At 38.1% G+C, this 14,717-nt stretch overlaps 1 protein-coding gene across 2 annotated transcripts in view; it reads right to left on the bottom strand.

Annotated features, from left to right (window-relative positions):
- LOC136839429 (OTU domain-containing protein 7A-like) overlaps window positions 1-14,717 on the bottom strand; it is a 105,575-nt gene that overhangs the window by 57,395 nt on the left and 33,463 nt on the right. For both annotated transcript variants that reach the window (XM_067105474.1, XM_067105475.1), the window contains exons 4-5: window positions 10,737-10,910; window positions 4,825-4,992 (exon numbers count right to left, since the gene is read on the bottom strand). In XM_067105474.1, coding sequence (XP_066961575.1) covers window positions 4,825-4,992; window positions 10,737-10,910 — 342 coding nt within the window. The remainder of the gene's footprint in view (window positions 1-4,824; window positions 4,993-10,736; window positions 10,911-14,717) is intronic.

The following is a 14,717-nucleotide window of genomic DNA, read 5'->3' as shown; positions in this document are numbered from 1 at the left end:
CCTATAATAGTAATAGAAATTAAATAATAATATTATGTAATACCACACTGGGTACCTGTAATAATAATAAATAATAAAGTTAAATCATACAGGTAGTAACTGGTGATGAATGTTGATTACAGTATGCTGTAGATGATGATGATAATGATGATGATGATGAATTAGCCGTGCAGCACAATGATGACGGGAGGCGCTGTCATGTTAAGGTATTTGAACATGGCAACGAAGGTGGTACGGTAGTGCTACATGAGTATTTGACCTTGTTCACGCTCAATGCAGGCGAACGCAATTAATGTCATGCCGTAATGGGCTGCTACTTCTCTGTGACTTTTGCTCTCTTAACATAATCATGTCTACTTTCTTCTCATCAGAAACATAACAATTATGTCTACTTTCTTCTCATCAGTCATTAATTGTAGGCCAGAGGCCTTACAAGAAGCAGAGCATTCAGAGGACATCTTAACGCACAATTTAAAAAAATATTCTTAGTCCACAGTACTGTACACGCAAAACACACAAATCAGAGATAGCAATGAAACGAGTTATATTGGGTCATTTGCCGCTATGGTATATGCATGGTACTACCATATTGCACATACATATACTAACATTGATATTCTGCACATACAGTACTGTACATTTTATTAAATGTTTTGTTGTAGGGTGATTTTTAAATATTACATACGAAAAGTGTTTTACGATGATACGTAATACAGTACTACAGGTAGTACGTAGAGCATATCTAAAATACATAAGACAACAGAAATAGCAGGGTACGTATGTTTACATCTGCAGTACACAGTATTTTCACATAAGTACTAAGCATATATTCATGACTACTGTAAGTACATTTTGTATGATGAAAAACGATTTTTACTAATTTTCAAATATTACAGTACAGGCAGTCCCCGGTTATCGGCAACCTCAGTTACTGGCCATCCGGTTTTACGGCGCTTGTCTAGAGACGACGATAACCAGATTTTCGTCGCTGATAACCGGTTATCGGTGCTGATAACCTGTTATCGGCGCTGATCGCCTCTTATCGGCGGCGCTGATCACCAGTTATCGGCGCCGCTAACCAGGATCAGTGCTATTATCGCCGATTTTTGGCTAGTGGCGATTTTCGGTTGTCGTCGCGCCGTCAGGGACGGAACCCCGCCGATAACTGGGGACTGCCTGTACTGTAATATATTAATGTAAACACAGCAAAATTTCAATAACATATATTTATTTTTCTTAAAAGTGCTTCACCCAAGCCAACTCTCCTCAAATATAAAGAACTCGAGATGCAGGACACTATGTACCCAGGACCAATGATACTCAACACACTACTGGCTGTCATCTGCAAAGCAGCCAATCCAGAAGCGCCATTCATTTTCCTTGGCACTCACTGGCTGTTCACTTGGCACTGATTGGCTGAACATTCACGACAAACTTGCGAACATGGAATTCTGGGAGACCACATCCACAGCATCCTTCTCAGTTCATGCATAGTTCGCAGCATCTTCTTACCATGTGAAATCGCGCTTCTTTGTGTTTGGTTTCTTAATCTTTGTGCATAAGCGGTATTCAGCCCTAAAATGCCTCCTAAAAAATGCCCTGCTCCTCCTAAGACTTCTGGCAAAGAGTCTACAAGAAAGAAGACTGTTATGAAACTCGAAGAGAAGGTGAAAGTTCTTGACAAGTTAAAGGAGGGCAAAAGTTTTGCTGCGGTTGGCCGCCATTTTAATGTTAATGAGAACACAGTGAGATGTATCAAGAAGAAAGAGGCGGAGATGCGAAAGTCTGTCAGTATGAGCTACTTTGGTAGTGCAAAGACAGTTGCGACAGTGCGGGATAAAACAATCGTGAAGATGGAATCTGCTCTGGCATTCTGGATAAAGGACTGCCGGAAGAAGAACATGTCCCTCCACTCCAACATCATTCGTGAAAAAGTGCGACACCCCTACCAGCAGTTATCAACTGTTATGGAAGGCGACGACGTGGTACAGGAAGAGGAAGGCGTTGAAGAAGGAGAATTAGAATTCTTAGGCTTCGATGAACCAGTGCCTACAGAAGCAGAAGAAGAAGAGGGGGAAGAGCCCCAAGCAGGACCATCATCAGCGCCTCAAGGTTTCCAGGCCAGCAAGGGGTGGTTCCACCGATTTCAAAAGAGGTTCCACCTAAAGTCTGTTACTCTGCATGGGGAATCAGCTTCTGCACACATTGAAGCAGCCACAAAATATCCGGAGACCTTCAAGAAAATCATCCAGGAGAAGGGCTCCCATCCAGAACAGGTGTTCAATATGGATGAGACTGGCCTGTTCTGGAAGAAAATGCCTTCCTGGACATACCTCATGAAGAATGAAGCTAAAGCCTCCAGATTCAAGGCCCAGAAGGATAGGGTTACCCTCATCATGTGTGGGAATGCGGCTGGTTTCATGCTTAAACCAGGCCTCATTTACAAGGCTGCAAACCCTAGGGCCCTCAAGAATAAGAACAAGCACTTGCTTCCTATGTTCTGGATGCATAACCCTAAGGCCTGGATCACCAAAGCCCTTACAGAGTACTGGTTCCATCAGAGCTGGCAATACCTGAATGAGTTGGGCATGGAGTTCAAGGTGTTGTTGATTATGGATAATGCTAAAAAAAAATACTGGCATAAATTCATGATTGCCACGTCTGACCATCATCAGCCGATCACTGAATGACATGAAGGAGGAGACCTTGAACACGTGCTGGAACAAGTTGTGGCCAGAGTGTGTTCATGATTACAGGGGCTTCTCTCCTGAAGAAATTCAACATTCGGCCATTAATAAGGCTGTCCCGTTGGCGAGGATTCTAGGTGGAGAAGGCTTTGATGACATCACCAAGGATGAAATTAGCACCCTCAATGATGCCCACTCTGACCCCTCCCCCCCGACAGACCAGGATTTGGAAGACCTGATGAAGTCTGCCAGTGAGGAAGAAGATATGCCAAGTTCAGGGGAGGAGCAGGAGGAAGAGGAGGGCGGCCTGACTTTGGAATGTCTGTCCCACATTAAGAGAATGATCAAGGATACGCAGGAGTATGTTTCAACGGGGGATCCTTATATGGAACGCTCCTTACGTTTTCAAACATCCTTGATTTAGCATTGGAGCCCTATAATCAAGCCCTCACTACCATGAAAAAGCAGCAACAGCACCTGCCTATCACCATGTTCATCAAACGGACGAAGAAGGCCCCTCCAAAGCCTCCAAAATCACCCGAAGTAGTGCCTCTTGAATTGCCTGAAGAAGTGCCCCTTAAATCGCCTGAAGTAGTGCCTCCCCAATCGCCTGAAGTAATTCACCTCCCAATCACCTGAAGTAGTGCCTCCAAATTAACTGAAGAAGTGCCTCCTGAAGGTGAAGAGGCACCCTCAGATGAGTTGTAACTCCTCTGCTTTGCTGTGCAGTTATATCTTCATTGTCATTCATCGGACTGCACAGCTAATTCATCATCATCATCTTTAATCAACATTCATCACTGGTAAGTACTCAGATGATTTATGTGTGTAGCAATCTTAATATGTATGTAGTATTAAATTTTTTAAAATGTGCATACTTTTTATTTTTGTCTCTCTCTTTTTGTGAATTATGTATAAATACCAATGGTTCCCCTCTAAAGAAAATGGGATGGCTTGTAACTGTATGAAAGAAAATGTGCGTGGCTGAATACTTAGGGGGGACTGGATTATTTTCACCTACAGCTGTAAACCATACAATACATATGTATAAATGTAATGATAAAATGTTTAAGATGGCTTGGAAATTATATTAATATTTCAAAGATTAATACAGTAATAAGGTAATTGTTTAATGTATATTTGATGTAAGCTGGTATTTTTAGGCATACTTTAAAAAACAAAGGTGTTTGACCTTTTTATGGTAGACAGGTATAAGCATTTTTAGAGGGGAGTTGTAATTGTATTATCATGATTTTAGCTATTCAATTCAGAGGGTCTGGAACACATCCCCTTTTAGCATAATAACACGGAGGTTTACAGTACGTATATATACATGCACTCACACATATATATTTTTATTTATTACATTATATTATATATATATTATATATATATATATATATATATATCTATACACTATATATACAATGTTTACATACACATACACACACACACATATATATATATGTATATGTATATGTATATGTATATGTATATGTTTATATGATGTATATATATATATGTATATATATATATGTATATATATATATATATGTATATATATATATATATATATATATATATAAAAATATATATATATACCATTTTCGATATATATATATATATATATATATATATATATATATATATGTATATATATATATATATATATATATATATATATATATATATATATATATATATAAACATACTGAAGTCAAATGTCAAAGACAAGAGATCAAGTCTGGGATTCATATCAATGAAATCCTACCGCATGAGTGTTTAATCCGTCTATTACTGTATTTTATGTTTTTGACCTGTCTCTTCTATCACTGTGTTTTGTTTTCGACTGTGTTCATTACTTTTCATGTTTTGACCTGTCTCTAAAGAATGTTTTCTTAAGAAAAAAAATTTTTAGACACGATATATTCTAGGTGAGAGCACTTCTCAGCAGCCACCACCAACTGGTTTGACTATACAGTAGTCAACAAATTGAACAAAAATGGTCTTGTAAGTTTATTCATGCTTAAGCTTGATGTTACACATTACATGACAGCAATTATTACTTAAAAAGTAAAACTTCCATAGCTTATTAATATCCTGGTTACAGTTTGAAACAAGATACATTTATACACACCTAATGAAGCTGCATGTAAGAGGCAATTGCCATCACCAGTTGTTGCTAAAGGCCATAACCTTTGGGATGCCCCAATCAATGCCCACCAATTCAAACGACCTGCTCCTTCTAGAGACACTAAAGTTGATGTTTCTATCAGATCTCGCTCCAAAAATAAACGAAACTCATCTGAAATTAAAATAACTGCATGTACAAAATATGACGAGCTTTTCCTACCACATCAATGAGATAAATATATATAACATTTAAAAACTAATATAGAATATTCATATTCTCAAAAACAAATCTCTTGATTATGCTTAACTATCTTGAATGATGTGGTATTAGCCCAGAATATACCACTTAACCCAGGAGTCCAATTTGCCCATTTAAATGGGCAAAAAATGGAAATTTTTAAGATCCCATGATACTGAAGTTTATCATTAAAATCTAGTTTTCTATGATGCTTTATGAAATAGAACCACTGAATTTTGTCATTCCATCCCCAGTTTCTCATACTTAATATAAACAAACCACACAATTTGAAGGAAAGGAGACCTATTTGCAGCATTTCTACAAGATGCTTGGAATCTTGTAAATACGATACATATAAAGCATGATTTTTATTTGTGGGTGTTCTGGTGCTGATTTATATAGGCAAAGGCTTAATCATTCACATGTAATAGCAGGAAAGACTTAAAACTTTTTAAGTGTATATCTATGCTTATTCAAAAAATGGCTCCCCACTCAAATGGGTAACATGGACTGAACATAACCAGAGCTTATACTATAAGTTTGCTTCTTGTTTATGTTTTCTAAGTAAACTTTTCTTATTTCATGCATTTTGAATGGAATATATGATTTTTTTGTCTCCCCAGATGTTCATGTATTGAACATCATAGGATGGTCAATTCATTTACTATATAAGATGAGGAAAATGCCACAGCTACTGATATAGCTCTGTAACCTCCTGTTGATCATGTTGAATCAGGTGGTGATGATCCAAGTGAGGATCTTTTTGATGTTGGTGAGGAAAATATTAGGCTGTTGGGAGCAAAACTGCTAGCCAAGCCTCCAAATATTGAACTGACCAACAGAAACTTGCTATTCATGAAACTAACCAGAAGTAACTCTAATTACAATGCATATCTCTGCCTCTTTATTGTGTGGTATGTGTTTGTGTGATATACACATACCATATGTACTTTTCACAGATGGGCTGATGAAGGATTATTGCCCATTGATATATTCAACATGCTTTTTTTTCTACTAAGTCTTTACTAGAGTCCTTTAGGAAGTGAATCTCAATCTTACTGGTACCATTTGTGGTGACAGAAATGTATCTTTTTCTGATATGCAAAAGAAATAGGAGACACAGAGCTTCTGAAAGAGAACAAAATATTTTCAATTGCCAGTGCAATAACAATAAGGATGTAAAAATGTCTAGAAAAAGAAATGATAAAGTTTTTTGTATATGAGTAAATGCAGACTATGGCTATGAAAGACAAAGACCATGAAAATAAAGGAAACAGTACAATATCATCAGCCAATGATGATAAAGCAGTATAATATAGGAATGGGTTGGAATGGGTGGAGTGGATCACTCTGATCAGTATAGAGGGAAATATAAGGTATCATTAATAAAATGGGCTTAGTATTTACAGTACCCTCTGTTTAGATTTGTTCTGAAAGCATCAGTAGCAACTGTATCTTTTCTCTTTTGCAAGATTCACTGCAAAGTCATACCACTCAATTTTCTGAAAGACACAGTCAATGTTCTGTTGAAGCAATCCAAGAATCCTGGCAAGTTTGGGCCACTAAAAACTCCTGACTGTGTGAGATATGACAGGACAGACAAAAGTGCAGGCAAGGATAAAAAAGTGTACATGTGGTATCTGTAAGAAAAACTTCGAACCAATATTCACAAGATGTGATGTAGCCCTCCATACTCAATGTTAGGTTGAGTATCATTCTAAAAATTAAGAACATCTTACAAGTTTGGTCAATTTTAGAAGTGAATTACCAGATATATATGAATATATATACCTGGTACATACATCTATGATGAAATGTATAGTTATGGCAGTAAATGCAGATTTATACCTTTAGCTAACATACAAATACACATTAGACTTTAATATATTAGTAATTAGTTATTAAAAACTGTTTCTAAACTGCTAATTTGTTTCTATGTGACAACCTATAAAAACAATGTTCATATGCATGGTGCCCATCAAAACAGGCAGGGCTCAGCAAAATCTCCATGGTGCCCATTTAAATGGGTGACTAATATCTCAACAATGGAATTATATCAATACTAAACTCAGTAACATAAGTTTTAGCCTATGAACAACAATAAGTCAGGTCTGTTAAATAAGGTACCATGCCTTCTGGGGTTAAGTAAATCAATCTTGTGTTCATGTAAATAAATATATATACTGTATATTTTTATAACTACTCAGGCTGCTGCCTTGAGTATCAATTTAATATTCCACTTAAAACTAAGTACCACTGGTTCAGTCAGCATCCATACAGTCTCTGATTTGCATTTGTGAGTCTCTAAAGTTGCCAGCTAGCCATATCTCTGACCCACACACACCTATCACCTGGCTTTTAGTGTTGTACTTCTGAGGTCTTGGAAAATTTGACAGGCTCTATCTGGCGACTCACCGCCCAGCCGAAATTGGAGCAGGCACCTGATCTGGAAGCCACCCAGATCGCTCTCACTTGCCGCTGAACTATCCTCTTGGAAAGAAGTGTTCTGTATGCCATCATCTTGGCCATACTAAGACAAAAAGATGCACCAAGTCTAAACTATAAACCACGAGGGACAAAGCAATCTCCCGATAACCTGTAGCTAGGAGTCTGAATCCACGTTTTTAGTGCAGGGCACTAAAAATGGGAATTCTAATGCAAGGCATTAGAATTTATTAAACCAAGTAAGAGTTTTGTTGGAATCCATCAGCCTCCATCCCTCAGCCCTTTGTCTCCTTCTTGAATGCCTTCTACTATCATCCTCCAACACTCCTTCAAAGTAGTAGTTTCCTTTCAACTTCCCCCCTCAGCACTGGCTAATCTCTAGAGTAACATAAGTAATGCCTTGAGAGAAATTTGCAATTCATTATTGTGTTACAACCCAACTGCCATCTTGAAGGGCATTGGGCCTATCTAACGTCATCCAAGAATATCCATCTCATCCCTAGTCTATCAGCCACTTAGGGCTGCCTAAAGCCTTTATCATACTGTGCATGACCCTACTGCACCTAATGGATCATAAATACATAGAAATCCATATATATACAGTCAAAATATACCTTAAACTATCATCCTAAAACACTGTAATATCATTTCAAAGTCATCTTAAAACTTTACCCTTAAAAATATACAGCTCAGCTATGTGTGAAAATTAATCAAATCATCAAGTTACCCGTAAGAGAAAGAAAACAAAATTACATATGCACATTAAAAATATTAAACACACTAGTGACAGTATGTACACAAAGATAAATAAAGATTAATTCACAAAACTAGGTTATAATATACAGTATCAGTAAACATTAACACTAAAATGAATCATAACAAAGGGAAAACTCCCTCACAGAACATTGGAGCTACAAGCCAAGCAGCAACTAGCAAAGCAGGTACTCTGCTGTGTGATTCGCTACTTCCTACCCTTCCAGCCGATAGCTTCCTTTCTGTCTATCCATCCATTCATCCACCTCTCACATTCTACGAGTATCCTTTGGTGGAAAGAGAGAGAAGGAGAGAGAGAAGGGCTGAACTGAGTTGTTTATATCAGTTAAATAATTAAAAATCCCGGGACAATAGATTTTTATACTTATATACTTATTATGATAATATATATCAATATATATATAGTATATATATATATATATATATATATATATATATATATATATATATATATATATATATATATATATATATATGATGATGATTATCATCACATTTGTACGTGATTCATTTATCACACTGTACCACAGGTTAAAAATAAGAGACGGGGTGTAGGTCCTGAATACAAGAATACAATAATTCCCACCCTAATCATATTATGGACAAACCGGACAAAATGCCTAGCGTCCTATCCCCAGAACCAGACCCACTGAATAGTTCCACCCTTGAGCTATCAATCTCAGCCCATTATCAGAATAGTTCCTACCACCTACTGAGCTATCAATCTCCCAGTTATATCTTTTCTCAGGTTATCCAAAAATTTTACAAAGGTTATCAGGTCAGTTTATGATCCTACTTACACGTTCTGTTCCTAAACATATTTTAGAAATTATTTCCGGTTTAGATATAAACCCAGTCTCAGTTATATCTTTTCTCAATAAAAATTATCAAGTCCAATTAAATTTTACCAAATGTGGAGAGTTCCATAATACTGTAAACCAGGGACTACTCCAAATTTATATGTATTAATAATATATATGACTCTTGAACTCGAACCTGGGAAAAAATTCCAGGGGTTCAAGAACCCCCTCACCACATCAAGGTGGTCTTAAGTTGAGGGAGAGAAATAGAGAAGAGTGCTTACAAAGCCAGGCATTTACTGTGGCTGGGACTTTGTTGGGATACTCTTTGCATCTGGCTTACATATCCCAACAGCACTCAACCAGAATAAGGAGGGACTTGAAAAGTGTACTTACACAGTACAGCTTTTACGAACAAAAGAGAAAATTCTGGCCCTGTAACAGTTTGCATCGGAGGTAGATCAAATCCTCAGGCTGTGACTGAAGGATGCAAATAGAGTCTGACTGACTTTCACAAGCCAGGTAAAGATTTGCAATCACCTTTATCCGGGGAGTCAGATAATTGTGAAGATACTCGTCCATGGACCTGGAAGGGTTCTCTGTTAAACAGGTTAACCTGACTCAACTGTCTGTGCAAATTATCATACACATGAACTGGTTAACAGGTTGTGGAGGTCATTGGGAGGATTATCAGGAAGTGTCATATAGATTTTCCAGAGCTAATGGCTGTCTTTCTTCTACTCAGAAAACTGAAACCTCGGAGGGGAACCCACATTTTGTTGGTCCTAAACAATATGCTGCAATGTCTTGTTTCAAGAGGTTAGGCTCATGCTCAGCCCCTCTAAATGCAGTAATGCTTACTTGACCATCAGTAGGACAGATGGTCAAGTAAGGCACTGGTACTTGTCAGCAATTCACCTCACAAGGTCTCTCAATGTAATAGCAGGCTCCATGTCAAGGAGTAACGTAGTCTCAACTGAGCGGATGTTGGATAATCACTCCTTTCAAATAATTACCAACATGCTTCCCCACCTGGAAGTCAACCTGTTTGCCACATGTGAGAACCACTGACTACCAGTTTATGTCTCTAAGCCTGGACAATCATGCAATAGCAAGAGATGCATTCCTAAGTGGCTGGAACAAATGGAGGATGATCTACCTCTTTCCTCCATTATCCCAGATTTCAAATGTTTTGAACAAACTACTAACTTTCAACAGAACTGTTTACCCAGCAGCCCCAAATTGGCTGAACAGTCATTAGTTCCTTTTGCTTCAACAAAGGGCAAGAACATCGATTCCATTACCGTCCACTGTTCTATCCCAGACAGTAAGAGGGAAAGTTGTCTAAGCATCCTCCTTTCTGAGTGGAAACCTTCCTGAGGATTTTTTAAATCAAGTCTAAATGAAAATTATTCACCTAACATTGCTAGGTACCTAGAGCAAAAACCACACACTTCATTTATCCAGCAATACCAGCCCATTTGGAAAGTGTGGCAAAAGAATTCTTATATGCATACCCCATATAGCTAGCCACTCCTTAACTTTTATCTTCTAAAGAAGGTCAGTGTATCTGGGATATTGTATAACATACAAAATGGGTATATTATAAGCAATGGAATATTTTACTGTTTTTCAATATAGCACAATAACAATACTTACCAGAATAAATACTAAGGTCTGGAAGAGTAAATGTGAATATAGGGGTTTCAATGAAAAATGGAGTTCTGCTTGAGTCTATTGCTTCCCAAATTTCTTGCGCAAACTCTGTCCTCACTTTAGAAACAATATTTACATTGTCAGTAGCTTTAGAAATGCCACGATTCAATTTCTTATCTGAAATGGCAATAAAAGAAAGCATTAGTATCTGCATTAAAAACATTATATCTCCTACTATTACAATTCCAAGTGTTAGTTTAATGAGGCCACTGAGTCACATTTCTACCCAAAGTACAGTAAAGGTCCTGGTATCTAAACTACTGGGATTAAAAGGATTCAAAATATCTGACACCTTTTCATTAAAAACACAGCCTAAACCTCTCTACATTATAAACATAATACAGTAATGTAGTAGCACCTCCTTTAACAGTTCCTGCAGGTTCAAGAGGGGAAGGGGTTATGCCCAAAATGAATTTATGAAAATAGTAAGTAGCCAAGATTAGATCCAGGAAACCCTAAAAACCTAGCCTAATTCTGAATACCTCATGAAAACACACACTAACCTGAAAATACCTTATAGATTTAAAAGACACACAATATGCAGTTATGCTGTTTGAAATAAGTGTGTAGTAAAAACAGAACACCCCAAAACTGAAACAATTCAGCATGAAAAATGTCTTATACAAGACCTACCCAAACTGATGTTCACAATAACATAACTATAACATCAAATACAAGCAACCCAATACATGTATGCATAATTAATGTTGTGTACAAGTAACATTAAAAAACACACCCACCATACTAACCGAGGCAAATGAATGGCAACACAAAGTATAAGCAGTACATTACACTAGACTACCTGATCATTTACATTTAGTGGTGTAATTATTTATGTACATACAACCTAGAAGCTACTGAATGAACATTTACACGGTATGTATACAATATAAGCAGTTTACATTCCGTTCTTGCGCACTAGAAATCGTACGGAACATCGAAAATCGTCAAAAATCATAAGAAAACATTTTAATGCTCTGGGTGCATTGAAAACGATGTAAACTGCATTATTATTGAGTTTTACATCAAAAAACCTTCATTATGATTATTCTGCCATTTTGGGGCCATATTTCTTCATTTTACCTAGTAGAACATACTGAATGAACATTATATTTGAAAAGCGTCGTATGTAACGCCGTACAACCGTAACCGGGGACTGCCTGTATGACTTTTTCTTACTGATCAAGAAACAAAAACAGTAATATACATCTACTTTTATGAAAACTTATAAATAAACAAAAATGGCAACTCAAGAAAACCACAAAATAACAAATTTTAAATAACACTTTATATTTCCTAGGTATATAAACTAGTCTTTTATATAGGAATATCTTGGGAGATGTCATGGTTACCTGAATGGTTCCTTAGTTGATTAACCCCTTATTGCCTTAGAAAGGAGACTGGGGCCCAGGGCTCTACTTCCCTAGCCCACTACTTCACCAGACTATTAGGGGTTCAGGAGTCATGACCTCTCTTGCTTGCATGGCAACCACAACCATAGCAATTCCATTATGGTTCTTATCGCCAGTTCAGTTGAATGGGACTGACCTCCCACCTAAGGAGTAAGACTCATATATAAAAGGTGATAGTTAATATTCCTGTAGAAACAAATGTTAAATAATTTGTATTTTTCCTAGGCATACGAACTACAGCGCTTTACATTTAGTCTTACTTTGCTGCCCTGCCCTGCAGGTGCTCAATCCCTGCAGGTGAAGGTATGTAAAATGCTCTTGTTCGTACGCCTAGGATAAATACAAATTATTTAAAATTTATTTTTGTACAGGAATATTACCTGTATCACCTTTTATTATATTGAGGCTTACTCCTTAGGTGGGAGGTCAGTCCCATTCAACTGAACTGGAGAGGAGAACCATAATGGAATTGCTATGATCCTGGTTGCCATGCAAGCAAGGGAGGTCATGACTCCTGAACCCCTACTGATCTGGTGGAATAGTGGGCCAGAGTAGTAGAGCCCTAGGCCTCAGTCTCCTTTCTAAGACAAGGGGTTAATCAAGTAAGGAACCATTCAGATGAACATGACATCTCCCACAGGAGACCATGTCAACAGGAGATTTTGGTCCTAATAAAACCAAGAATCGGGTGCCATTCTAAACTCTACCCAGTTCCCGCTCAACCTTGTTATAAGAGAGAGTATAAGAGAGACATTTCCCAGTCACTGACCAGGAAAGGATGACCCATGTGAAATCACCTGTACCCTGCCTGACTCCAGCATATGATTCTGACCTTGTCCAAAACGGAGCTCAGGTGACTACACATCTTACTGGGCAGCCATCACAGGTCTTGAAGAAAAGTGTTTTGGATTTCTGGGCAATATCCCTTGGGTAGAATGAGGAATAGGAAGTCATATATCACACCCACCCTTATTACCTAGAAACCCAAAACATCAACCAAACAGTGAACAGCAGACTAATGCCCTTGACTTCCAAGATCCCTCCCACGGGAAAGGAACCAACCTCCTCCTCAGATGTGATGGTCTAAGCACCCATACAAAGCCCAAAGAGAGCTTCTAGACAACTCTTTCCAGTGCTAATCTGTACTAATGAAAGAAGAAAGCAGTATCTCATCCAGATCTCCATCTTAAATTTGCACACCCTACTGACAGCCAAATGCAATAAGGCAAGCCAAAAGACTTCTCCATTTATATGCCAAGGCCAAGGGACCTTTCAAAGAGTCAAGACTGTCCAACAGTGGAAGAGAGTCTTGAAAGATATTCTTGTAATCCCTACAGCACCAAGAAAATACATCTGAGTCTAAGGCACCAAGAAAATATGTCAATCAGAACCAAAGTCCCCACGAGATGGAGACTGTTCTACACTTAATGTATATACTACTCCACTGAGGAAGAGAAGTCTAACCCAATCAGATAAAGACTGTAAAGACAAACCCTAGCCTTTACATCACACACTGAAAGGGACCTGGTTCAGCTAAGGTAAAAAGGAAAGTATGCACCCTGACGAGTATAAGCTCCAAGCAGAGATACTCCACCTTCTATGGTACTAATCACAGAAGAGACTCCTCCCCATGATACGTGTTTCACCGAAAAACTTGAAGGATACAAGATCAAATTCCCTACTACCCTGTGAGAAAACTCAATCTCTTCCAAGTGGTCGGAGAATTCCAGCATAAAGTTGCAAGAAGTGTACTGTTTGTTGGAAAAGACAAACAAGAGGCTATATGGCTACATAAGAAAGAAGGCTGGTTGCTCTAATGCCACTTTGACCAGAGAAACAGCAGATCAGGTAACCCCTCAGCCAGAAGCAAACAATGAACTACCTGTGCCAAGTGAAGAAGATAGAATTAGGAACACTTTGTATTACTCATCAAAGAAGTTTGGGAAAAAGAACAAGAAACACAATCAAGTGTTCTACAAGTGATTCCATCACTGCTCCAAGAATGGAAAGTGAAAACAAAAACCAAAGTTTTCTGTACCCTGTGTCTCTAACCATCGAGTATAAAAACTCAAATATTTGAAACTTCTTTGCTATTCTGGTGATCAGAGACCAACACACCCCTGACCCAGGACACTGGCAGTTAACAGTTGAACTGCAATAACATTCTGCTGTATGGAATGCACAATGAAGACAACCCAACGGCAGCAAACCGTCCACTCCAGCACCTGCACTGCTACAGAAGTAAAGTATGAGACACTACTCACCTTCACCTGAAACATAAGTCAAGAAGACTTCAGTGTTGTATCAGACAAAGAAATGAATGCAAATGGTTCGTATTAGTGATACAAGATACCTCACAGTGACAGAAGACCTAGGGCCACCTGCCAAGGTCCGAAAAGGATGTTCCTGCCAGGACAGAAACTGCACCACTACCTCCCTAAGCTCATCAAGATAGGCCACCCAAAAGGTTCTCTGCTGCCAAGTGTCAGTAAGTTCAGGTACTTTACCTGCT

Source organism: Macrobrachium rosenbergii, chromosome 6, assembly GCF_040412425.1.
Source record: "Macrobrachium rosenbergii isolate ZJJX-2024 chromosome 6, ASM4041242v1, whole genome shotgun sequence".
Lineage (NCBI taxonomy): Eukaryota > Metazoa > Arthropoda > Malacostraca > Decapoda > Palaemonidae > Macrobrachium > Macrobrachium rosenbergii.
The sequence above is the reverse complement of the archived record's forward strand: the minus strand, read 5'-3'. Positions and strand labels throughout refer to the sequence as shown.